This window comes from Bos taurus, chromosome 14, assembly GCF_002263795.3.
Source record: "Bos taurus isolate L1 Dominette 01449 registration number 42190680 breed Hereford chromosome 14, ARS-UCD2.0, whole genome shotgun sequence".
In the NCBI taxonomy this organism is placed as follows: domain Eukaryota; kingdom Metazoa; phylum Chordata; class Mammalia; order Artiodactyla; family Bovidae; genus Bos; species Bos taurus.
In genome coordinates this window covers 21,217,227-21,244,389 of record NC_037341.1, presented here as the reverse complement: position 1 = coordinate 21,244,389, position 27,163 = coordinate 21,217,227, and the positions used below count along the sequence as shown (strand labels likewise).

General features: G+C 42.7%; 1 protein-coding gene across 3 annotated transcripts in view; it reads left to right on the top strand.

Annotated features, from left to right (window-relative positions):
* Window positions 1-27,163, top strand: part of ST18 (ST18 C2H2C-type zinc finger transcription factor) — a 90,848-nt gene that overhangs the window by 4,558 nt on the left and 59,127 nt on the right. For 2 of the 3 annotated variants that reach the window (XR_009490474.1, XM_025001821.2), the window contains exons 2-4: window positions 2,377-2,431; window positions 5,421-5,454; window positions 26,388-26,587. Coding sequence is in view for 2 of the 3 variants with exons in the window: in XM_025001821.2 (XP_024857589.1) it covers window positions 2,377-2,431; window positions 5,421-5,454; window positions 26,388-26,587 (289 nt within the window). In the remaining variant the exon portion in view is untranslated. The remainder of the gene's footprint in view (window positions 1-2,376; window positions 2,432-5,420; window positions 5,455-26,387; window positions 26,588-27,163) is intronic. The other variant, XM_025001822.2, reaches the window with a different exon arrangement.

Sequence of the window (27,163 nt, the reverse complement as noted above, 5' to 3'; positions counted from 1 at the left end):
GCCGTCCTGAGGCTGGCAGTCCAGGCGCCCTCAAGCCAGGATCCATGAATATTTATTTATGCCTAGCTTCCCGGGACTGTGAAAGGGAGGCGGCTGCTCAGGGGGAAGGCAGAGCCGTCAGGTGCTCAGACAGCTGGATTGCAAAAGAGCATCCGTCTGGAAGCTGTTAGAGAGAAGGTTAAAGCAGGTTTCTGAAACTTTCCTGTGCGCTGCTGGCACTCCTCTTCACACAGCGTTGCAGTTTTCATGAAGAAATCCGTGGAGTCCAGCCTTCACTTCCCATTGAATGGGAGTCCATCCCATTCAAGCTTTGTGTTTGGGTGGGCAATGTTCAGAGTGGTTGGAGGCTAAGAGCGCCTATGTGCAGGATAACCTTAAGACTCACGTTGAGGGGATTCTCACCGCCCATCCCTCCACCCCCCACCCCGCGCCCCGCATGAGCAGCAGAAGCAAAATGGATGGTTTTGACCATTTTAACCCTTAAGCTGCTGATCTCCCTTATTATAATCAAGCGACTCAATTAGCACGCAGGGAGAGGGGTTCGCACGAGTTGATCCACTTTATATGCAGCAGGGACACTCACAGAGGAGGATTTCACAACACAGGGCTCACCATCCTGTGTAAACCAAGCCACTGTAATCCCAGACAGTGTCACATCTGTCATAAATCGGCGTGGTTTTAAAAGAAGGGACATCTATAGGAGAGAAAAAAAAACACTTCTGTTTTCTTGTCTTCTCTTATCATGTAGTTTTAAAATAGTCGTAACAATAGACCTTTTTTATGTAGGCGAAAGCCATGGCTGCTCGAAAAAGCAGTGGACACTTTTTGTTGGCTAATTTGCAAAACAGTTCAGTGATTGGTGTGGTGTTTATTATAAAATGATGACAAAAGGGTGCTGGTGGTTTTAATAGTTTTAGCTTACGAGGGCTGTCGTTAATTTTGTCTGTAGTGTTGCAGGTGAAAAAATGCACAATGGATAAATAGTCTATATTGGTTTAACTGAACATAATATATAGTGTGTTCTGGAGTTGTTTGTCTCAATAGACTATAGTAATCAAAAGTAATGAACCTATTATGTGCAGGACCTTGGAGAGTGTCGAATGGCAGTAAAAGTGTGGCGCATAAAAGGTTTATTAAAGGAAATTAAAGCCCATCATTGCCACACCTGCTCCCCTATTATAAGTCTATGGCAGGTCAGCGCTTTCCATCACAACTCAGCCTCGGAGAGCAGAGATGCGTCTCCCATCCTCATTGCAGGCACACCGCATCCCCGCCTGTGTCAGGATTTAAGGATGGAAGCCGTGGAGAGCACCTTCTGCCTGCCTCTGATTTCCAACCAGCGAAACAACTTCTTTCTGTTTCAGAATTCTTCTGGTAAAGTGCAAATGTGAATTAAACTGAGATGCTTAACAAATCCTAGTGAAATGGTTGGAGGTAGTCGGGTCAGAATCTATCTCCATGTGGACTAAAATAGCAGACTTTTTAAGTCTTGGCATCCCTTTGATAATTCACTTGGTTATATTTAAGGTCATTAGTAATGATATTTTAGGGAATTGATGCTGACCGAAACAACACTCAAAGTTTCCTCTCCTTATAGATGTGGATGATTATAACTCACCTCTATTCTGGAATTACCAGAGTAAATGTCATCATCATTTCCAGTGGTATTTTACAATAGGGGCATTTTGAGGTTTTGTGCTACATTGGTTTTTTACACTGGGAGTTTTTTTTTCTAACTTAGAAACAGGCCCGTATCCGAAGCTGGTCATGCATGTGTGTTCAGTTCTGTCCAACTCTGTGTGATCCTATGGGCTGTAGCCTGCCAGCCTCCTCTGTCCATAGGATTTTTCAGGCAAGAAATACTGGAGTGGGTGGCCATTCCCTCCTCCAGGGGATCTGCCTGACCTAGGGATAGAACCCACATCTCTTGTGTCTCCTGCATTGGCAGGCGAGTTCTTTAAAAAAAGGCCTGTATCCAAAAGGTTCTAGAAATACAAGGGAATCTGGTTGAGTAACTTAGTCTGGAACATTTTGGTTTGGTATCTGAGGTTTTGTCTCTTTCACAACCACTGTTAGTCAGACCATTCTTCTTTCCATCTTCATGATGCTGAAAGTGTCTGAGTCGCTAGTGAACACTTGCAGACAAGAACATCTGCCTTCTTGTCTATTTCCTCTGGTTTCAGCATCTACAGAAGTATTTCCAGAACTTGCGGGCTGTAAGAGCAGTCATGGTTCTGTCTCCACAGAGTCAGATGCTGTTCAGCAATGGGAAAGCTCCTCTGCTCTTCATAATGACCTAAAGATCTTCTAGTGGCCTGTGTTTGTATTTTAGTCAGTGTCAAAGGAATGACCCAGGACTTTGTGTTCACATTACAGATGGATGCGGAGGCTGAAGATAAAACGCTTCGTACCCGTGCAAAAGGAACCAAGGGTGAGTTAGCGTGCAGATTCCGTGACCCTGTGCCCAGCACACCATGAAATGTGGGCATCCCATGCTTGGTCCCTGATGGGTTGTCAGGAGGATCACAACTTCCTTAGGATTCCCGTTTTTAAATCAAGCCAGGACGCTGCATCATGGCACTCTGTGGCTAAAGAATATGAACCAGGAATTGAAGGACCCGGAAAAGGCCAAATAATGTAGGATGCTAATGTTTACGAAATGCAACCATGAGTAGATTTAAACATCCTGCAAAACAGTATAAGGGTAAGCAAGGGAAGAAAGCTTTGTGGAGACCTCAAATTATCGACGTGACCTTTAACATCCAAGGGAAAAGTCCAAACCGTTCATTTATTGCCAAAGTGGGTTTTGATTTTTATGTTATCTGGTTTAGTGGCTCCCAATCTAAACTTCATGTGAGTAAAATGACGATGTTTGGTTTTAGACTGTCCCCGCCAGGGATTCCGGCAGCTCTGCAAAGTCATGTCTGAAAGGTTTAACTTGCCGGTTACCCTCTCTTTTTGTAACCAACAGATGGTAATGTAATATTGAAATATAAACAGGCCCTTGATGATCGAAACATCTGGAAAACAGGATTGACTGGCAATAATACCCCTTAAGGAAAATAACTTTTATTATAATTAGCTATATTTGTGTGACCCTCCATTCTAAACGGAAGGTTCAGCCTGGCCTCTGGAGGGAGCCAGTAGCTGTTCCTGGCCTGACCCACCTCAGGTTGGCCTCCTGGTGGAGGAAGGGTTGGGCTGGGGAGTGATCACACAGTCGTTTGGAAGCATTTTGAGATTTACAGTTGAAAGCATCTAATCAAATTCGATGCTTTTGTTAGCTGTGTTTATGTTGTGTAGTCAAGGTACATAATCCCCATTTCAGTGAATTATGGAATCACCCATTTTTTAAAATTCCAGGATGATTTTTTTTTTCCAGTTAAAATAGAACCCTGACTATCATTAGGCATGATAACCAAAATGCAGAATCATGCATTTGCATTTGGTCCAAGATATGGACATTTTCTGTACCCAAACTGAAGTTGTGCAGTATTCTTTCCCAGGTTTAGTTAAAGTTACTTTAAAACTAATTACATCATATATCCTATTATTTGGAGCAACTTCCCTGGTGGCTCAGTGGAAAAGAATCTGCCTGTAAGGCAGGACATACAGGTTTGATCCCTGGCTCGGGAAGATCTCCTGTAGAGGGAAATGGCAACCCACTCCAGTATTCTTGCCTGGGAAATCCCATGGACAGAGGAGCCTGGTGGGCTACAGTCCCTAATATTTGGAATGCAGTTTTGGAAACATCAAAGTTTTAGGCAGCAAAGTTCTCCATGGAATAAGAGTTTAGTGATAATATCCTAGCACTGTTTAGGATAGGCTCACGTCTGCCATAAATATCAGTATTCTAGGAACTGTATTTGGATTGTTCAAATCTCTTATTCTGGCTTCTGAAAGCACACGACTCTCTCGTACTTCAAATGCATTTTAATTTGCCATTCTTTTTGGACTTTGAATCCTTTTGGCACATACATAAGCACTCTTAAACAGAGCCAAAATGTTGTTGGAGAAATGAAACAACTGTTTCTCATGTAGCGTGAGTCATCTTTAAAACCACCTGTTGTCTCTCTCAATATGCTGCTTATTCTGTGGTAGGCAGGTATTTATAAACATGAACTTCTTTAGTTCCCATCATTGCTTTTTTTTCTCTAACTGCTTTCTTTTGCAAATTTATTTATTTTTTTAATTGAAGGATAATTGCTTTACATAATTTTGTTGTTTTCTGTCAAACATCAACATGAATCAGCCATAGGTGTACATATATCTCCTCCTCTTCCACCTTCCTCCCATCTTCCTCCCTGTCCCACCCCTCAAGGTTGATACACAGCCCCTGTTTGAGTTCCCTGAGACATACAGCATTCCCATTGGCTATCTATTTTACATTTGGTAATGTAAGTTTCCATGTTACTCTCTCCATACATTTTACCCTCTCCTCCCCTCTCCCCATGTCTGTAAATCTTCGGAAAAATCAAAGCTCTTCTTTCTGTAAGTGTCTTATTTTTAATTGGAGGTTGAAATTAACATGACTCAAACTTCTCCTCTTTCTCCAGGAATAAAGTGTATGGAACAGAATCTTAGGATATTTATTAATAAAATATTGTCCATTTTATTTAAATGCTTGTTTAATATAAATAAAATGCAAATAAGATTCTTTTGAAAATTTTCGTAGAGACAACAAAATTGATTTAAAAAGTAGTTCAGGGACTTCCCTCGCAGTCCAATGGTTAAGACTTCACCTTCTAATGCAGAGGTGTGGGTTCAATACATGGTCGGGGAGCTAAGATCTCACATACCTTGCAGCCAAAAAACCAAAACATAAAGCAGAAGCAATAGTGTAACAAATTCAATAGACTTTAAAAAATGGTCCACACTAAAAAAAAACCTTAAAATAAAAAGTAATTTGTCCTCTGTGCTGCTGTACTTTTTTGGTGAGATTTTAGAGACAGGTATTTGGAAGTTGATCCATGACTGCAAAGTCCCAGGGTCACTGGAGGCCTGATCCAGAACTATCTGTTCTGGGCCCTGGTCACCTGTCTTCTTGTGTCCAAAGAACTGGAAAGATGAATCAGCACAAAGGGAAACTGTGGGGTCTGCACTAATCAGGGCTTCCCAAGTGGCGCTAGAAGACACCTACCAATGCAGGAGATGTAGGAGACTTGGGTTTTTGATTCCTGGGTCGGAGGAGGGCCTGGTAACCCACTCCAATATTCCTGTCTAGAGAATCCCATGGACAGAGGAACCTGGTGGGCTATAGTCCATGAGGTTGAAAAGAGTCAGACAATACTACAGTGACTTAGCACGCATGTAATGCACTAAGCATGCACTGGCCGTTATCCCGAGCAGGTGAAAGGTTGCTCTCATGCAGTTTACAAAATTATGCACTGATTTTCCTTTTCTGTCTTTCTTTTTGTCAGTAGCACCAATGGATTCTCTAATCCAGGAGCTCAGGTAAGAGTTGCCCTACTTTACTTTTTCTAAGATTGATTGGCTTTAATTATTAGAATGTTTTGTACTTTTCAAGCCTCAGATCCTCATTTGACGGTGAGCACTAAGCCAGTGGGCCTATCTCGTGTGCCTCTGTCTCTGCAGCAAAGAGACAAAGGGGAGAAACTACGGACTGTCCATCTAAAGCAATCCAAGCTAATATTCTGATAACAAGACACCGTTTTTCTGTAACGTGAGCGGTTTCCCACTTTCTCCTCATAGGGTGTGCTGCCTCTGTGTGCACACCCCACATGTGGTTTGTTTTCGTGCTGATGGAAACAGAGAACTGAGGTCATCTGAGAACCTGACTGAGGAATAAGCCCAGGATGGTTCTCCTTAATAATCAGATAATTGTTTTTTAGATTCCACATGTAAATGATATCACATGATAGGTCTTTCTTTGTCAGGCTTGTTTTACTTAGTTTGATAATCCCTGGATCCCCCAGTGTTGCTACAAGTATATTATTTAATTCCTTTTAAAGGCTGAGGAATATTCCTTTGTACATATGTACCACATCTTCTTTACCCATTCATCTGTTGATGAACACTTAGGTTGCTTCCATGTCTTGGCTAATACAAATGAACTTATTTACAAAACAGAAGTAGACTCACAGACATAGCAAACAAAGTTATCCTTACAAAAAGGAAGAGGGGGATAAATGAGGAGTTTGGGATTAACATAGACACATGACTATATAGAAAATCAATAAATAAGATCCTACTGTATAGCACAGGGAGCTATACTCAATATTTTATAATAACCTCTAATGGAAAAGAATAGGAAAAATAAATTATATATAATATATATGTAGCTGAATCACCGTGCTGTGTACCAAAAATTAACACAACCTTGTGAATCAACATACTTCAATTTAAAAAATTTTAAAAAATTACCAGATAATCATGTGAATTTTTGACTGTAGGTATTTGAATGTAACATGGAATTTGGGGTGGATCTAAGCACTTCAGACTGAGAGACTGTGATATGGGCCTCAGGCAATGCTCTGGAAATTCCAGTTGACTAGTTTTTGCAGAGTAAACTCCAATACATAGGTTTTCTTTCATGGGGTCTTTGCAAGGTCTGGCTTTGTTTTGTTTTAAAGTGCATATTTAGAAAGAAACGCATGTTGCCGATACGTTTTCTGTCCTGGTGCTATTTTTTAACAAGATTTGTCAAGCAAGAGGAACGCCTTATCTCTTCTCTACGTGTGCAAACCCAGAAAGTCCCAAACTCAGGGTCTAATCCATCTTTCTGGAAGCAGCGATAGTATGCGTGTTCCTCAGGGGAAGGAAACTGGAGTACGGGCAGCAGTGTCTGGACACGCACTGGTGTGTGAACCTATAACAGTGTCTGGTACACCTGGAAATTTACAGTGTGTGCATTGACAGTTTACATCCTCATTTTTCCAGGCAGCTGTGCCCTGTGTCTCCCTGAAGGAGTACCTTCGGTCCATTCATCAATTGAATGGGATGGGATCTGTCAGAATTGGGTACAAGCCTTCATGCTGGTGCTTTTCTCTGTGGAAATGTGTTTGTAGGAAAGCCATGGCCCCTTCATCATGGATGTTGTCATTGAGAATTTTACATTTTAAACTGCTTTTATAAGAGTAGAGTCCAGAATACACCCACACATAGGGACAGGATTAAATGGCTGAAGTATCTGGCTCCCTTAAATTCTTGCTTTTGCATCTCTTCTTGTTGACAATTCCTGTTTGTTTGGAGATGATGTCTCTGAGGAGTAGAGGAGAGAAGTGGACAATGCTCAAGGATTCAGGGGTCTGTGATACGTGCCCTCCCAGGGGGGATTCTTGGGGGTCTCACTGCTGAAGAACTAAGTGTGTTTTCCAGTAGGGTTCTTTGTAGGGAGTTAAACTACTCAGAGGCAGGGAAGGCCTTTTGAGTAATGTGTCTTGAAGAATAATGTGAAAAACAAAGGAAAATTTTGGAGAAATGAATATATTTTGTGTTTGACCTAAATTCATAGAGAAAAAAAGAGGACTTTAGCAGAAAGAAACAGCTTTGTGAGAGAAGCAGCATTGTTTAAATAATCTCATTGGAAAAGACCCTGATGCTGGGAAACACTGAAGGCAAGAGAGGGTGACAACAGAGGATGAGATGGTTGGATGGCATCACTGACTTGATGGATGTGAGTTGGAGCAAGCTCTGGGAGTTGGTGATAGACAGGGAAGCCTGGTGTGCTGCAGTCCATGGGGTCACAAAGAGTCGGACACAACTGAGTCGGACACAACTGAGTGACTGAATTGAACTTAACTAATGAAGAAATAGAGATTACTATCTAAGTGATAATTAAATATGTTAATATTTATTAACATCAATAATTACAGTCAAACTAATATTTATTGAGAGCCAGAGAGTCCTCAGTGTCCTGGAGCAGTTTATTTCATCAATTCTCCAAGAACCTTACAAGGTAGAAACTATTATTTTTCCAGTTTTTGGATGAAGAAAGTGAAAATAAATAGTTTACATAAATAGCCTAAGATTAAACAACTAATAAGGAATTCAGACTTCTAACTCAGGCCAGCTCCTCACCCTGGCTGCGTGCTCTCTCCTGTGCAATTAATGCTGATTATCCAGCATATGAATCAAAAAGAAAGTCTGCCATCCATGTCCTCAGAATCTGGATTGTTACAGTTTTGTAGTGTAACCCTTATGGTTTATTTTTCAAAGCCTGTTGGTGTTCAGTTGCTCAGTTGTGTCCAACTCTTTGTGATCCCATGGACTGTAGCTTGCCAGGATCCTCTGTCCATGGGATTTTCCAGGCAAGAATACTGGAGTGGGTTGTCATTCCCTTCTCCAGGGGATCTTCCTGACCGAGGGATCGAACTTGCATTTCAAAGCCTAGTTTTCTGAAATTCAAAAAAGAATACACTTCAATTAAAAATAACATTTCCTAGTCTTCTAATTTTCTAAATAAATGTTTGTCAGATATTCAATTTTACCTAACTTGTCATTAAATTAGTTAATCAATTCAGAAAGCTTGTGATAATTGCTGGAAAATTCATAAGCAAAATGAATTCACCTATTTTTTTCTTTACTGAGAATGATTTTATAAAAATTACTGATTATTGTTAATTTGATAATTACTTATTTTCAACAGCCTGATCATGCTCAGGCTAAATAGGTCTCAAGCTGTTTCTTAAATGGCTCAAGTTGATCCAGGTATGAATCCTAATTGCCATTCTATATAAACCCTGAAAAAAGTCTGATTTGTACGGAAAATTATAGTCTTGGTCTCTTTTTAATTTTGTCCAACTTCATCCATTTGCTACAGTTGTTCCTCTGACTGATTCTGCAGCTTTGTTCTAGTCCAGAACCCAGAATTTGTTGCTCCTGAATTCTGAGTATCTAAGGAAATGTGGCTGATTTTCCCCAGTGTAAAACTTGTGGCTCTTTTGCAGAGAACCTTGGCAACTTTATTTAGTTCTTTCTTTTAGAATGTATTGGACATGTTATTGCTTCTACAGCTACTACTTACAAAAACACTAATACAAATGAAGCTGATTTAAATATACTGCATATTGTTCCTGACACTAATAAAAATTGATACTGACATTCTCATCTTCTTATGATCCTCTATGTCAGCTACTATCCTCACCATTAAAAAAGCAATTTATAACCCCAGACCCACCTTTAATCATGTGTCTTATTAGCATTTCCAGCTTTTCCTCCAGCACAATTCAGGTTACATGTGGTGCTGAGGGGGCTCTCATGCGTCCATCTAAATCATGACCGTTGGATTTTCTATGCTCTTTTCTTTTATTACTGTTATCCTTAATCTGATCCTCCTGCAATTGCATCTGCTAATATTGGTAATTGTGTTGTGCGTCTGTAAAGTGTTTTACACCAGTCCAGCCCCTCTTCTCTCATTAGGAAAATATATTCCAGCCTCTGAAATGGCTTTTCTATGTGACTCTTTAGAGGCACAAGTGAATTCAAGGCTCTTAATTATATTAGAGGTAAATCCCACTGTCCTTTCATGGTCTTATTGCTGCCTCCTAGTTAGATGAAGTTTTGTAATAAAATTTTAATTTAGTTATCTCTTTACTTTGTTCGGTCACTAAATCGTGTCTGACTCTTTGTGACCCCATGGACTGCAGCAAGTCAGGCATCCCTGTCCTTCACAATCTCCTGGAGTTTGCTCAAATACATGTCCATTGAGTGATGCTATCCAACCATCTCATCCTCTGCCATCTCCTTCTCCTTTTGTCTTCAATCTTTCCCAGCATCAGGGTCTTTTCTAATGAGTTGGCTCTTAACATCAGGCGGCCAAAGGATTGGAGCTTCACCTTCAGCACCATCCCTTCCAATGAATATTCAGTGTTGATTTCAAGTGACATTGTCTAGGTCTAACTGACAAGCTGGGTTGGGGGAAGTTAGTGCTTTATTCCCGCAAGGGTCTTTGACTGAAAGAGACTGGACCAGAGTCAGAACTGTGGGCCTGTCTGTGGTCCAGAGTGTACTCCATGTCTCACTGGACACAGTGTAGCCACTGTATTGCCCCGATACTGCAGACCCTAGCATTCCTTTGTTCCCCCAATAGTCTTTACTTTTTAGAGCAATTTAGAGTCACAGCAAAACTGAGCAGAAGGTGCAGAACTCCACACAGACCCCCCACAGCCTCCCCCACCGTCAGCACCCCCACCGGGTGGTATCTTTGTTACAGCGGATGAACCTGCACTGCCATGTTGAGATCCCATCTCAGCATCCGCATTTGGGGGAATATTTACTTACACCTCATCAACAGATGAATAAATCAAGGTGGACTATATCAGACCTACAAACCAAGCCTAGCACGTTTTCTTGATTCACAGCACTGCTGATTAGAGATCACTCTCCTTCCTTCCGGATTTTTGTATTCCATGAATGAGTGATGTGATTTTAAGTCTGTGTTAAAATACCTGGAGTACGTACAAATCTCTGTTCATTCTAGTTGTTTTCCTTTCAAAACGCTGTCTCCCAGGCGATGAACTGGTGTGGGCCTTGTCCTTCCAAGATGGATTTTTACACATCAGGAGGTGTGTATTGTTTTTGCCATTGGCCTGAGGTCAAGGACGGGCCTTTAGAACGGGGCCAACACAGCAGGCGGAACTGAGAGACTGAAGAGCAGTGCTCTCCAGTTTGCATCTATAATGTGATGGTTGCGTGAGGCGGGTGCTCCCCAGCTTAGTTGTGTATGTTTTACTTTCCATCATAAAGCCTGAATTTTGGGAAAAACAGCATGGGGCTTATACATAACTATTCCAAGTAAAGTTTCTCAGAAAAAAATAAGAACAAGCAAATGTGCTTTCTTTTCTCTACCTTTTCTTTCCATGTTCCAATATTATCACAAGGATGTGGGTGGTACAGGTCAGCCAATGGTTCTAGGACATACGGCGTGAACATCTCCAGAAACCAGACCTTTTCTAAAGCCATGATGCAGGCCACCCTTGTGGGCCACACATGAAGATGTACCCACCGAGGCTTTCGTCTTGCAGAACTCAACCACAGAGATCACTGTTTATCCACTCAGCTCTTCTTTCTCTGGTGCTTGCTCACTTCAGTTGTGTCCGACTGTACGACCCCATGGACTGTAGCCCGCCAGGCTCCTCTGTCCATGGGATTCTCCAGGCAAGAATACTAGAGTAGGTTGCCATTTCCTTCTCCAGGAGATCTCAACCCAGGGAGTGAACCCACATCTCTTGCCTCTCCTGCCTTGGCAGGCAGTTTCTTTACCACTAGCGCCACCTGGATACACAAACCTTTTTACACAGCACAATTTGCTACTCTTGATTGAGGAAAGAATATTTCCTTCCTTGGTGTTTGTTCAGCACTTACTCTGCACCAGCGTTGCCCCAGTTAGCACATTGGTATAATAAACCAGGGGATTATATGATAACATCCCTCCTCCTACTTGGGGACCAGGTGTCACCCAGAGCCTACCTGCTCAGAGCACCCCTGGGTGCTTATTAGAAGTGCAGGTTCCCAGGCTAACTCCAGACTGAACCTGCATTCTTATGAGGTCTCTGAGGGCATGGCAACCACTCCAGTATGCTTGCCTGGGAAATCCCATGGACAGAGGAGCCTGCGAGCCACAGTCTGTTGGGTTGCAAGGAGTGAGACACGATTGAGTGACTAACACTTTCACTTTTCACAGGCATCTACAATGTATTCTCAGAGGATTTGGTTATGTCTCAGACAAAATCCAGAGTCTCTTTCAGCTTCCATGGATCACGTGACTGCCTTGTCGCCTTGATGTGTAGGTAACCAATGCACTGAGGTTCCTTTCAACCTGCCCAGGCACATCAGAGTTCAGATGCAGTCACTGTCTTCTCACCCAGTTGTTCCATGGAGCATCTCTAACCCAATGTAGAAGTATTTCATTCCATCTCTTATTTCTCCTTCATCTTCTGAGAAGGAAGAATTGACTTGAATCACTGGCAGGTTCTTCATCTCTGCTGTTATCTCTCAAGAAAGCTATTAATGTACCCACTGGAAGTCTCCTCTCAATTACAGTATGTGTTGGCAAACATAAGAGTTCTGACGCTTTGTTGTGTTTTTCCCGCTGGAAGTGTGAACCCAGATAAACCTGTCCCACATGCTGACATGTGAACTCCCTACCCCTAAAGCATGTGTGTGCTTTAGTTGCAGTGTTTTCTCTCTGTGCGTGACTTCCTGGAACTCTTAACGCAGACGGGGACTTTGTCAGGGGAGTGTGTTGGGTGAAACTGGGTGAACCGCCACCCTGGATCCAGGGGGCCTCGTGGTGGGTCAGACCCTCTGTGGGACCTCGGAGCCAAGTTCAGATGTCACATCCCTCTGCCTTCTTGACTAAGGCTGCTCCGTGCAGTATTTTCAGTCTCGGCCTCTGGGTCCCGAGAACTGTCCCCCACCTCCAAGCAGAGCTTAACTGGCCTCCGGCTTTATGCAGATGTGCCTTCTGACTTGTCTTCGCCTTTGAAGCTCTCTGCTGCCTTTTCACTTCATTTTTTTCCTTGTGTGATCATTCTCCTTGTTTATTTCATCCTCCTTGAAACAGAAAGTGCTTTTCTCGTATCACATCCACTTCCAAATGTTCTTCTTCCAGTCTCATCACCAGACTGTTTTCTGCAGGAAACCCCAAGCCTAAAACTCCTTCTTATTTTATTTTATTTTATGTTATATCATTCTCTTTCCATCTCAATTCTACTACATCTGTTCCTGGCAGCATACTCTCCTTTATCTTTTCCCCTGTAGGATTTGTAGTCACTCTTTAAGGCTAATGACTAATGTCATCTCCGCCGTGAGCTGTCCCCATGACCTCCCAGGCTGACTAATACTTTCTTCCATTGTGTCCCCAAAGTACTTCTTTTCCTGTCTGTTTTAAAGCACTTATTACTTTGAATTATAGCTATTTTATTATTCATTCATCCATCTGTCCACCCATCCAGAAGAAAGCAGATCCCCTGCCTTCAAGTTTAGAATTTGGTTGGTGAGACATCAAAAAAAGAGCAAACTATTGAACAAAACTTTAATGAATCATACATAATTCTTTTTGATATACTGTTAACTTTTTGGAAACAAGATATCTATTTTATTTACTATTGTATCTTTAGTACATGATCTTACTTGAGGTGTTTTTTTTTTCCTTATTGTCTACCAATGTTCATTTAGAGAATAAGTAATGCAATTAGTGGTACAGTGGTAAAGAATCCACCTGCCATTGCAGAAGACACAGGAGACCCGAGTTCAATCCCTGGGTCAGGAAGACCTGGAGACCTGGCAAAGGGATTATTGGCAACTCACTCCAGTATTCTAGCCTGGGAAATCCCATGGACAGAGAAGCTTGGTAGGCTACAGTCCATGAGGTTGCAAAGAGTCAGACATGACTGAGCAAGCACCTTTACCTTGATGTAATTAGTGACTCATATGAAGGAATTTTTATTTAATATGTTGATTCTCTTTTATATAGTGCCTATAACCTCTCTGCTTTCAAATTCTTCAATTCTTTCCCTACTTCTGTCCCTTCAAAGTCAAGACTATTTAAAAGGGTTAAGACCCCATAGTAATAAAATATTAAAAAGTGCCCAAAAAAGTAACAAAAATAAATAAAATCAAGACTGTTTGGCTGGCAAAGCTTCCACCAGCCCCTTGACTACAAACCAGGCCACTCTCACTGTAATAATCATTTCTCATTTATTTTCTCCAATCAATACCTGTTTTCCTCTACAGTCTATTTCATCCAACATAAAAACAAGGTGCTCTTAATTCTGTTACTTTCGCCCTTCATTTCCTTTGGTCATTTTCAGTCAGGAAGAGAAATCACAGTGAGAATGTAAGTGCCTACTGCCTGTTTCTGAGATGCTTTTGTAAGGAATCAGCCAGTGAATCTGTGGACAGGAGGCTTGGGGTCACAGGGCAGCAGGTGGAACCGCTGCTACTGGATGCGTGGACCCTTGGAGGAAGGTGAGCCCTGGAGCGTCTGATTCATGAAGGTGCTCACGTGGTCCTCACCTGAGGTCAGGGACATGCCTCCACTCCATGGCATGCTGCTCATGGAGCAGGATGTTCTCCAGGCCAGGAGAGCCACACTGGTAGGGAAACAATCTCATATGCCCGGGGTGACCATGAAGTCAGCTCTGCTCTTCTGGGTACCCCGTGAAAGCTGAGAGAGTTCAAACCCCCTCAGCCCTCTGAGGGCCTGTGTCCTTGGAGGCAGAGGCAGACACAGAGCCCATCGTCTCTCTTGGGGTCAGGGGCTCCAAGTTCCTTGCAGGAAGGAAGAACTGGCAGGCCCACTCACCTTCCTGACCTCCCCTGCCTCTCTGATTCTATCTCAGCTCTCAGCTCTGGTTCTCCTTCAGCTCCCCAGTCTCTAAACACTGGAGCCCCACCCCAGGTGTGTCCCTGACCCTCTTTGCTGGTGACTTCTTGGTGAACTCTTCCAGGCTTTCAATCCACTTGCGTGTCAAATCCGCTCTTCCCTGAACTTCAGACTCACTCTGATGGGAAGTGACTTGTGGACTTGCAGGCTCAATCTTTAGTTGAGAGCTTCTAAATCAGGGACAGCCTCTAAAAGCAAGTTATTTCAGATTCAGTGGAATACTTGGCTGCCAAAGCACTGCACAGATTTGTGTGTGTGCATATATATACTTGCACATACACATATATAGTGAGATGACACGTACATTTACATACACCCAATTTTAATAATACATCGGAGGAGATGATCCCTGCTAATTCAGCACTCACTTGACTATTTTAACGCTTGATCCTCATTTTAAATATTTCTCCTGCATGGCAGCAAGTTCTGTGAAATGATTCATGATATGTTTTGGTCAAGTGGAGAAGGATAAATGGAAGCCATCCAAATGTCAGACAACTCTTGTTCATACTGATGGCCTTGTGTGTATCTGTAAGTTTCTAGTTTTTTTTTTAGTTCAGGGAACTAAGAAAGGAAACTAGATTTATGGACCAAATATCTGCATTCAGGTAAATGTCAAGAAATAAAATCGGCATTTACGATGATAGTCATAAAAGAGCCACATGCTCTAAAAGTGTCTTTTGTCACAGTCGTGTTAAAAGCCAGACATCACCATGTTAGTTGAGGGAGTTGTGTTGCTGTGTTTGTGTATGCCCTGGTCTGTTTTGTTTCCACCAGTGGGTGAGCCTCTCCCTCATGTTGGTCACTCTTGGTGTCTGTTTCTGCTGGTCTTTGACATTGTGCCCTCAGCACACCCACACACAAATGCACACACGCACACAGGTACACACGCACACACACGGGCACACACACAGTGCACACACACACAGGTATACACGCACACACACATGAGCACATACACAGAGCACACGCACACAGGTACACACACACACATGAGCACATACACAGTGCACACGCACACAGGTACACACGCACACACACATGGGCACATACACAGTGCACACACACACAGGTGCACATGCACACACACACGGGCACATACACAGTGCACACACACACAGGTGCACACGCACACACACATGAGCACATACACAGTGCACACACACAGGTGCACACACACACACAGCCACATAGTGCACACACACACAGTGCACACACACACACAGGTACACACGCACACACATGGGCACACACACAGTGCACACACAGGTGCACACACACACAGGCACATAGTGCACATACACAGGTGCACACCCACACACATGGGCACATACACAATGCACACACACAGGTGCACATGCACACACATGGGCACATACACAGTGCACACAGGTGCACACGCACACACACAGGCACATACACAGTGCACACACACAGGTGCACACGCAGACATGGGTACACACAGTTTCCTCCCAGCCCCCCTTCCCTGGTGTTTCCACCTCACATTCTCTCCCTCTCTCCCCCTTTCCTTCTCTTCACATTACCTTTTCTTCTTTTGCAAATGTCTACTTTCAATGTTCTACTAGACCCACCCCTCTTGAACCTGAGAAAACCATTCTTTTGAACACTGAGAAATATCTATAGTAGAAACCACACCAGGAATAACCAGGAAAAGAAATCAGCAAATAATGAAAAAGGGCAACATTGATAAAAATCCATTCTAGATGATAAAAATGATGTGACTCTCCTTCTTACTACACAATAATCAAATATAAAGACTGCCTGAAAGAAGTATGTGTATATAAATGTCATCTGAAGAAGTGAATTAATTATATTTTAAAGAGCATGAAGCCACTATGTTAGTTGCTAATATGCCAAATATGGTTATGATTATCTTTTGAATGTAAAAACATTGCATTCTTTTTTAATATTTTTATTTTTTAATTAATTAACTAACTTGTCTGTACCAGGTCTTAGTTGTGGCACATGGGATCTTTGCTCTTCACTGCAGCATGGGGGATTTTTAGTTCCAGCCTGTAAAGTCTTAGTTTTGATATGTGGGATCTAGTTCCCTTACCAGGAATCAAACCTGGGCCCCCTGCATTGGGAGAGTGGAGTTTTAGCCACTCAACCACCAGGGAAGCACCCAAAACATTTCATTCTTAAATCAAATTTTTAAACAAATTAAGCCTTACTCTCTGTCATTCTCAATATTCAGAGCCATTCAGAGCCTGCTCTTTAGAAAGAGTTCAAGTCTGCACATCTTGGGGTAAGAAAAAGTCAGTAAATGTTCACAGGAGAGAACAGAGGACACCTGTGTTCTAGTCATTCAGTACTAAAATAGGTGGTACTTTATGCTTCCTGATCTTCGTTTAAAGCCACCAAATGTAGAGTTTACTTGTGTGGTCCTGATGTGTTTCCGGGAGTGACGGCCCCACGATCACAAAGAAGCTGCAAACCCATCCCTAGTTCATGGTTTTACTTTGTGAATAAATAAAGTAGGATTTACTGACTAACCTGCTCCTGTTAACCCCACCCACCACCATCTCTCTTTTGGCTTTCCTCGGTGGAGAGGGCAACTAGAACCAAAAGCCCATGTGGATCAACGACCTGTTGTTCCAAGGAGAATGGGCAGCCACATCGTCTGAACAGTCACTGGGTAGGTTTTGATGCCTCTCCCAGGGAAAGGCAATTCCTGTTTGCATGAAGTCATCTTCATACGCTTACACATGGATGGACTTCAGCTTCAGGCCACATTTATGAAGTGTGATACCAAGACCCAGGCTCATAGATGCATTGGTGCTGGTGCATGCATGCTCAAGTCATGTCTGACTGTTTGCAACCCACGGACTGTAGCCCTCCAGGCTCCTCTGTCCATGGAATTTTCCATGGAGCGAAAATACTGGAGTGGGTTGCCATTTTCTCCTCCAGGGCATCTTCCCAACCCAGGGATCAAACCCTTGTCTCCTGCATCTCCTGCATTGACAGGCGGGTTCTTTACCACCGTGCCGCCTGGGATGTCTATAGATGTACAGGAGATAAGAAATGAACAAGAAGCACTCTGTTCCCTTTTAGACAGTTCCAGGTTACTGGGAGAGACAACGGCAATTAGGGAGTTAAGTTTTACAATCATGGAAACTTCCAGACTCCCATGGTGGCACAAAAGGAGTGTGTTCTGACAGTGTTGCCAAAATGATATCATTGGGAAGAGTGTGTCCACCAGCATGGTGGGGCGAGGGGAGCAGGAGGGTTCAGAGAGTCTTCTTAGCTTCTTCCACTGTTACTCAGGATTCAGAGTAAGTTTTTATTATTGTTGTTATCATTATTATTATTACAGTGTGGCTTTTAATGGCTTGACTATTTTATGAAAAAACTGTTGTGGACATTATGCAAGTAATTGATCATTCATAAAACTTAATCCCAATTAAATGAGGAAAAAGCATCTATTAGCTCTGGCCTTATGGGAAAACAACTCTCACTCTTATAAACCTGATATTATCAAGTAACCTTGCCGATGGAATCAGTGTTCCATGACAGCAAACCAACCATCGATAAATTGCAACGACATGGCTGCTGAATTGATGACATGAGTCACAGGAGAAGCTTAAATTATAGGTTTTCTGTGGGTGCTGTGCTTCACACAGCGTGGGCATGCGTGTCCACCATGTGGCTGAGCAAGCTGGGCATGGACTCGGGGATTGTCCTCCATGAAAGAAATGTGACCCCCAGGCTCATCTGTGTAAAAGTAAACTTGTGTTTGCGGTAGCCTGTGACGTGGAATCAGGAGGTCCATTTCAAGTGAACACAGACTTAACTTTCCCACAGGCGCCTGTCTCCTGATTCCATAGAAGGTGGCTGAGTAGCCGGGCGAGACTTGCTTCCAAAGTCTCGCCATTCCTCCCGGGTGCTCAGCTGTGGGGGCTGCTCCCAGCTCTCGTTGCCTACATACCCCTCCATCCACATCTTCCTTCTTGCCTAGCATCCCTGCTTGCCTAGATGGCTTACCTGGTGACCTTCATCCCTAAGGGACCTGAGCCCTGGTCACCATGACCTTCAAGTTCTCTGGCTGCTGCCCAGCTGATTGGCTGTCAAGTCTGGCCAGAAAGAACTAGGAGAGGCCAAGAGGGTCACTAAATGTGTTCTTCTCTGTTCCCCAAATTTAATGGCAGCCTTGCTGTTCCTGATAGCCAGGATCCATACTCCTGCCAGGATGGCAACCCTCTCCTGCCTGCTGGACTCCCCGCCCAAGATATCCACATGACTGAGAGGCAGGCAGAGCTGGAACTTTGATCGGACTCTCAGGTGTCCCCCAGTGGAAGCCCTCTTTTAAGGGACCAGGATCTTTAGACCCTCAGAGGACACATTTAGGGGGAGTAATGTACAGATCCTTCAAGTTAGTCATTAGGAATCATAGTAAACCAAGTCATTCCTAACGCCACCTGTTTGTTAGTTCTTGGGCCCAAATATCCAAACCATGGAGGGCAGGGCACTATAATGGTCATCATGTGTGCATACTGGCCCCAAAGAAGGCATGCCCTCTCGGCAGGGTAGCACCTTCAAGCCAGCATCTCAGCTTTGTCTTTGAGAGGTTATTCTGTCACTCCATCAGGCCAGGATATGCTATAAGTCATACCAGAGGTGTATCCAGTTATTTTCTTTGTCTTCCTAGCTGGGTCTCTTAGAGACGCATGAGAATGCTTGTTGGCAGAATGTTCAGATAGCAGTGCTGTCTGAAGTGCTGAAGATGGGCCAGGAGAATCCATACTCAAATACATGTTGCGTGTGTGTTAGCCGCTCAGTTGTGTCCTATTTTTTGTGACCCCAGAGACTGTAGCCCGCCAGGCTCCTCTGTCCTTGGGATTCTCCCAGGCAGGAATACTGGAGTGGGTTGCCGTTTCTTTCTTCAGGGGATCTTCTGGACCTAGGGCTCAAACCCACGTCTCCTGCACTGGCAGGAGGACTCTCTACTGCTGAGCCAGTGAGGGGAATGCCAACAGTCCTGGTTCCCCTCGCTGATGGAAAGTATGTATCTGCCACATCAGTGACTGCGAAACACTCATAGTTGCATCTATGTTAATCTGTAAAGCAAATATCCTTTATTTTGGTCTAGCAGTTGCAATTAGAACTATTATTTGAGTTTGTGGTTGCCCACTGTTAACCCCGAGGATCAGTCTTACTAAGAGTCTGCACTTTAACTTTTTATTTTATTTTGGAATATAGCCGATTAACAGTGTAGTGATAGTTTCAGGTGCATGGCAGAGTGGCTCAGCTATACATCCACATGGATCCATTCTCCCCCAGACTCCCCTCTCACCCAGACTGCCGCGTGACATTGAGCAGACTTCTCTGTGTTGTACAGCAGGTCTTTGTTGGTTATGCATGTTAAATACAACAGTGTGTGCTTGTCCATCCCAAACTCCCTAACTATCCCTTCCCCCGATCCTTCCACCTAGGCAGCCACAAGTTTCTTCTTGAAGTCTTGTGAGTCCCTTTCTGTTTTGTGGATAAGTTATTTTGTATCACCTCTTTTTAGATTCCATGGATAAAAGATGTCATATGCTATTTCTCTAACTTCCTTCACTCACACTGTTAAATTTAATGAAGAGAAAGAACATAGGGCCCACCAGCCGTGCATCCTCTAAGTTTTAAGTGACACTAATCACTGTCATTTCTTCTAGACTATGATGTTTGGGGGTTACTATTTTGATGCTGGGACGAAGAAGTTTTAGAGGATTCCACTTACAGTTCCCATTTCACTTGCCAAGAAGCCAGTTATGTTTTTGTGTTTACCTGGAGAGGAAAGAGCCTGAGTGCCTCTTCAATTGCGTGTCAGTTTTTCTGCCATGTTTTTGCCCACTTTTAAGTTATTTGTAATTTTCCTGTTTATTTGAAAGAATTCTTTGTCTTATTGGCCTTTTATTGTTTTGAAGAGTGTAATATATCTACAGAATCATGTACTTATCATGATAAGAGGAGAGCTCAATGAATTTTCACGACCTAAACACGTTTGTGTAAATAGATTAAAAACCAGAATATTGACAGGAAGCTCTCCTTATTGGCTGGTATCTCTTGATGAATAAAGGTTCTTAAATTTAAGATGTTCTAATTTACCAGTGTTTTCCTTTAAATCATTATGTTTTGTAAACTGCTTAGGAAGTTTTTGCCAAGGTCATGTAAGAACTTTCTCACATTTTTTTTCTGGAAGTTTTATTGTTTCATAGCACATGGTTTAAATCCATAACCTGTCATGAATAGTTTGTTGTATGCACCATCAGTTAGAGTCAAGACTTTTTTTTCAGATAAATATTCAGTTGACCCGGTGCCAGCCACTGAAGAGACAACTCTTTCCCCAGTGACACCTTCGCCATAAATTGCCTGTATTTGTGTGAGTCTATTCCTGGATCCAGTAGACGGACTGTATACTCTGTTCTTTTTCTCTATTTCTTTATGTTTGCACCAGAAATACCTGTCTCAGGTACTAAAGGTTTATGATAAACTCTGACGCCCAGGTCTGTAAGTCTTTCAACTTCCTCACTGTTCTTCTTCAAGACCATTTTTGCTGTTCTTGGTTCTTTTCATTTCCACCCAAATTTTAGAGTTAACTTGTCAATTGCTAAAAAAAAAGAAAAAAGAAAAATATTCTTCTTGGGATTTTGTTTGGGGTTGCATTAAAATTAGTAGGTAAAATTTGAGAAGAATTGAAATCTCTCAGTACTGAATCTTTTATTCCATGAACATTTTCTATTTCTTCCTTTATGAAGATTGTCTTTAATTTTCACAAAATGTTATTTGCTTTTTATAGGTTTTACATGTCTTGTATTAATTTATTCCTCAGTGTTTCATACTTCCATGCATCATAAATGGTTTTATTTTAATTTTTTCTCATTTTTTATCACTGGTTTATAGAAGTTCAAATCATTTTAAACAGTGACTTCATTAAATTTGCTTCCTTATTTTAGTACTTTATCTGTAGGGTCTTTGGGGGTTTCCTCAAATAATATCATGTCTCTGAAAATATAGTATAAGTTTTTTCTTTTTCAAACATCACACCTGCATTTTTTTCCTGCCAGTCATTCTTCAAATTCATTCTTCTGGGTCCCTTCCTATGAGTCTGTGCTTTTCTTTCTAACCAGAAGAAAACAACAGAAATACCCAATATGAATTTTCTCTGGAAATATTGGAGCACGTAAATAATTTCTTGGACTCAGGGATTTATAACTTCCATTTGTTTTCCTGTTCTATTCTTTTGGTGGGATGTACTCAAGATATAGCTATTGCTGAACCTACATTTTAAAATTAATTTTTATAGGAGAATAATTGATGTACCATACTGTGTTAGTTTCAGGTGTATAGCAAAGTGAGTTGGTTATATATATACATATATCCACTCTTTTTTAGATTCTGTTCCCATATATGTGGGAAATAGATGTCCCACTATATGTCTGTGCTGAGTCACTTAAGTCGTGTCCAACTCTTTGCGACCCTAAGGACTGTAGCCCGCCAAGCTCCTCTGTCCATGGAGATTCTCCAGGCAAGAATACTGGAGTGGGGTTTCATGCTCTCCTCCAGGGGATCGTCCCAATCCAGGGATCAAACCTGCGTCTCTTACATAGGCATTCGCAGGCAGGATTCTTTACCACTAGTGCCACCTGGGAAGCCCATTCCCATATATGAACCTGTGTTTTTGAATGTGTTACATATCTTCTGTTAACTTGCACTGAGGATTTATTACTGTTAAAATAAGCTGGAAAATTATTCTAGAACCCAGTGTTCATTGCACAGATTTGAGGGACTCGCAGTTTCCTAAGCCTGAAAGGTCAGTGAATTTGACATCAAACAGACCTCCAGCAATGAATCTATCATCAGCGTTATCTGATTGCTATTGTCCTCCATCATTTTTGAATAAAATTTCAGCTATATCTTGTCATCAAAGGGAGCACCATTTCAAGTTAGAATTCAGGTTACCAAATGGAAGCATTTTCTGAAAATGTAACCAAATTTTTCAGGTAAAAATACAGATCTTCTAAAGATATTTTAATAAAATCAAAACCACAGATATGAAATATGGCATTGAAAGGCATTCGGTGCATCGGTAACGCTCCCTGGAGGACTCTGCATGTTTAAAGCAACAGTTTGATTGAATAGAACAATAAATGCAGGGCTGAGTGTATTTTTTCTCTTTCTTTCTCATCTACTAGAAAAATATAGATAATAGAGCTCATTTATTTCCTTAACATTTCAGAGCTCCGCAGATGGGAAAACACAACCCAGTGGAAATGATTTCTGGCAACCTTGAGAAGATATGTTAGCATTTTGTGGCATTTCTTTCAGTGACATGTAAAGCCTGGCTTTCCCTCACTGCAGTGTCACAGTGAAGTGTCACAATAAAGCCAAAACAGTGTGCCCTCGGGGAAAACGAGGGAGAGGGACCATTCTCCATGCACACACAAAGGGTAATATTTATTATAAAGGCTTTCATTTCAGCTCCAAATGCTGCCTGGGCCACAGCTACTTTGCAGTGGAGAAATGCACAGAATGTGAGATTTAAAGCAAATGTTGTATATAAATCTAATGTAATTTATGTAAATACAAATACGACGTAAAAAAGTAGAACACATTTACAGACATGGAAGCTTGCGTCAGTCTGTGCAGGGCACCCGGTGGGGGAGAGTTTGGAGTTGCTGGGTGGCGCCTTCAACCGAGTTTTGGTGGAGTCCAAGGCACACAGAGTCAGAACCGGGGGTCAGGACCGCCTTGCCCTGACCTGCTTTTGTCACCAGCAGCACGGAGAGCACCTTCTTTGCCCACAACACGTGATATGGGAATTGTTATCCCTCTTCGTTGGATGAGGAATTTAGCATCCCAGAAGATTCAATTACTCGTTGCAGATGACACAGCTAATATTATATAAGGAGCTTCACGCACTGTTAATATCAAATGCATTAATTTATTTGAAGCTATATTTGTATTTTTTGATAGAACCGTAATATCCTTTTCATCCTTCCACAAGTTATTGTTTGGACCCAAATGCTGAACTTGATCTTTATTATTATTAATGTCTCCTCATGTTCATTCTACTGCTCCGCACTATGGACATTGTGGGGGGAGCCTGTGTCTTAACCACGTTTTGCGACATTTTTCTTTGCTTTGACTGAGCGTCATCTCCTGATTTAATGAGACCTGAATCATTGGGATCAGCCCTGTGGCAGGTAGCTTCCTTCGGTTAGAGTGGTGACTGGTTTAACAGGGCCTGCTCCACCTAGTTGTCAAAGGCAGATGGAAATTACCCAGGTTCCTTATTCTGATTTGGCGACACATAGGGAGAACATGAACTTTGGGGACCAGCAGGCCAGATTCAAATATCAGCCCCACAAGTTACAGGTCATGTGATTTTGAGAAGTTCCTTGTCTTCCTAAATAAACTCGGATAAAAACATTAACAAGATAATAATATTAACAGGGCTGCCCTGGTGGCTCAGTGGTAAAGAATCTGCCTGCCAATGCAGGAGACATGGGTCTGATCCTTGATGCAGGAAGATCCCACATGCTGTGGAGCAATGATGCTCATGTGTGGCAACTACTGAGCCTGTGCTGTAGAGACCATGCACTGCCTGTGTGCCCTAGAGCCTGTGCTCCGCAACAAGAGAAGCCACAGCAACGAGGAGCCTGCGCACTGCAAGTCGAGAGTAGACCCCCCTTGCTGCAACTAGAGTAAAACCCGTGTAGTAGTGAAGACCCAGCACAGTCAAAAGTAAATAAATAAAATTATATTTAAAAAAAAGAAAATGAGAACAAATTATGTAGCTCCAGGAGATAATTTATTTTCAAAAATATATACTGACAAGGCAAAATCTGTAAGAATCCCACCGGAACTAGATGTTCCACTTCATCCATCACCTCAACCATCAGAAAGTAATGGTATTTGTTGGACTGGCCAAGGCCTCCAGCCAGGTGTCCGTGATCAGTGTTTGTCCTGGTGCTGACGAAGCTTTGTTTGAATAAACCTTCCCAGCCTCTTTTCCAGAGCCCATGCTCTGCTTACATTGATGTTTAGAGTCCACTTTCCTTCCCCATTTTAGTATCTGAATGTCATTTGCTGGAAGCCTCTTTCATCTTCTATAAGTCTTCTTGGTTCTGGATAGTGGTTAAGTGGTCTTACTTGTGTATTTTGTGAGCATCTTGATGGAAACTCTTGGTTTAGGAGACTTGGTTTAGGGGGCTTCTTGAACCCTCTTCACATTCCTGGGAGCTTTCTTCTCCTGTCCCTCCCCTTTCACAGGTCGTCCTCCTGGCCAGAGAAGGCGTGGGCCCCGGGAGGTCTGCTTCTCTGTCTGTGTTTGCTCCCGTGACATAGGACACATGTGTCATAGACTGTGCTGCTTGACTGGCCAGGCTCGGGCCATGCAGTCTCCTCCTGAAGGCCCCTGTCTGCTCTCCTGCTCATTTGCTTAGATTCTATTCTACCCCATCGTCTGTACATGGTCACTTTAAATTTGGGCTCATCAAAGAAATGTTGCCAAAGCACATTAGTTTGTCTCAGAAACTTGCTCTTCTCTTCCACATCAGGATAATCTTCAATTCTCAATTTTTAATCTTTTTTTTTTTTGAGGAATTTCTAACCCTCTTGAATTATCCCTCCTTCTAGAATCTTTTATTTCCCAGATAAGAATAGCACTTATTTTCTTCTGAGATTTTAAAGGCTACCCTTCTAAATTCAAGAATTCATGTGTATGTGCCTGTGCTCAGTCATGTCGCACTCTTTGTGATGCCATGGACTGTAGCCCGCCAGGTTTCTCTGTCCATGGAACTCCCCAGGCAAGAATACTGGAGCGGGTTGCCATTCCCTTCTCCAGGAGATCTTCCCGACCCAGGGATAGAATCTGAGTCTCTTGAGTTTCCTGCCTAGGCAGACGGGTTCTTTACCACTGCACCACCTGTGAAGCCCAAGAATTCATGTATGATGATGATCAGATAATTTTCACAAACGGGCCACCATGGGTACTTCTCCGTATTGATGTTTTTAAGAGAACAGTTTAAGGCCTTGTCTTAAGATTACTGAATATTCAACCTTCTTTTAGAGATAGAATGAATAATATCTTATTACTCTGTGACCAGGGTTCTCTCCTCTGGATCTTTTCATCTTAAGCTCTCGCATTTTTCTCCAAAGAGCATTTAATAAATATGTGTCAGAGACTCAGTATTGGCTGAACCCTCTGGTCTTCCTAGATTTCACCAAGAGAATGTTTGCTTTAACTTTAGCACAGAGTGAGCTGCACTGATGCCAAGCGAGCTATATGTAGGAAATGTGTTTTCAAAGGGCCGTCCTCAGGAGGACTTCCAAATAAAACACTATGAGAGCAGGAGTAAGGATAAACTGTGGTCCATTTTTGTGAAATCCAATCTCCTTTCTCCTCCTTTTATTTGTTTGTTCTGTGTGCCAAATGGGTGAGACTCAAACGGCAGAGTGCCATGAGCATCCTTCCACTTTTTTCTGTGCCTGGAGATGGGCTGATCAAATGTTCATAGCCTACCCATCCACCCCCTGCCCCACACACACTTAATGCCCCATCTTTCAAGTCAAAGCCCAGGATGTGGCATCTCAAGTTTGACATGCAACTGTGGCGGAGATAAGCAGTTTCAGTAGCAAACAACTATCCAAAAAACCTTGTGATTTATCCATACTGGACACATTTCTCGTAGCTGGTGGTATATTTTTCACATTAGCTCTTTCTTGGGATTAACAAACCAGTGCAAATCTTGTTTCATCCGTCCCTGGGTATTTAGTCTAGTGCCAGGCAAAGCTCAGATTAACATATGCTTACTCAGGATTAAGGATGATTTTTTTTTTAACTCTTCTGATCAGCAGTAAAATAGAATCTACACAGTTCAATGGATTCAACTCCCGGGCTGTTTTTGTTAGTGCCGACAACTAATCCCAAACTGGGCTACAACTTCCTTTGGGTTTACTTGGTGATGGTCAAGGGTCAGGGAGCCGTGAACTCTTTTGCCATGTTCTTAACTTGTGTCTGTTACTGCAGTGCTGCACACGATTGCACCACGGCCAAGAAGAGAAGAGCTGGGGAGCAGGCTTTGGGGGTCCCGGTGAATAAGAGAAAGTCCCTGCTCATGAAGCCCCGACACTACAGCCCCAGCGTGGACTGCGAGGAGGGACGTGCAGACCAGGTGGAGGCGGAGGGGCAGGACGACCGCCTAGAGACCAACCATCACCCCAGCACAGGTAGCCAGGGGCCTGGCCTCAGCTTTACTTCACTTCCTCCCCAGCACACAGACCCAGGCCCACCTTAGGGGGAACATGCCGCGTGTCCAACGTGGGATCAAAACCAGACACTGGTTTCCCTCAGCATCTGCTAGCAAGGACCAGTTTTCCTCTGTTACAGCAGGGAGGTCAAACGCAAGCCACAGAGCATCCTTGCCCGTGGGCCGTTTGCAGGAGCACAAGCTTGGACTGTGCCTCTTTCTGCAGAAGGTAAAAGCTGCTCAGCCTTGCAGTTGAAAAAGACCTTGACTCAGCAATGGGGCGGATGTCCAATCCCTAAAAGAGAAAACCTCAAAATGAGCTTTACAACATTTCCAAATGACATATGAGATGCAGTCTCTATTTTGAAATTTTACTTTAATTTTTTACTGACGTTTATAATTGATTCACAGTATCATGTTTCAGGTGTACAGCATAGTGTTCAGTATTTTTTCCGTATACCATAAACAGTTATAATTCCCTGTGCTGTATGATACACCCTGTTGCTTATCTATTTTACACATGGTAGTTTGCATCTCTTAATCCCCCATCCTGAAT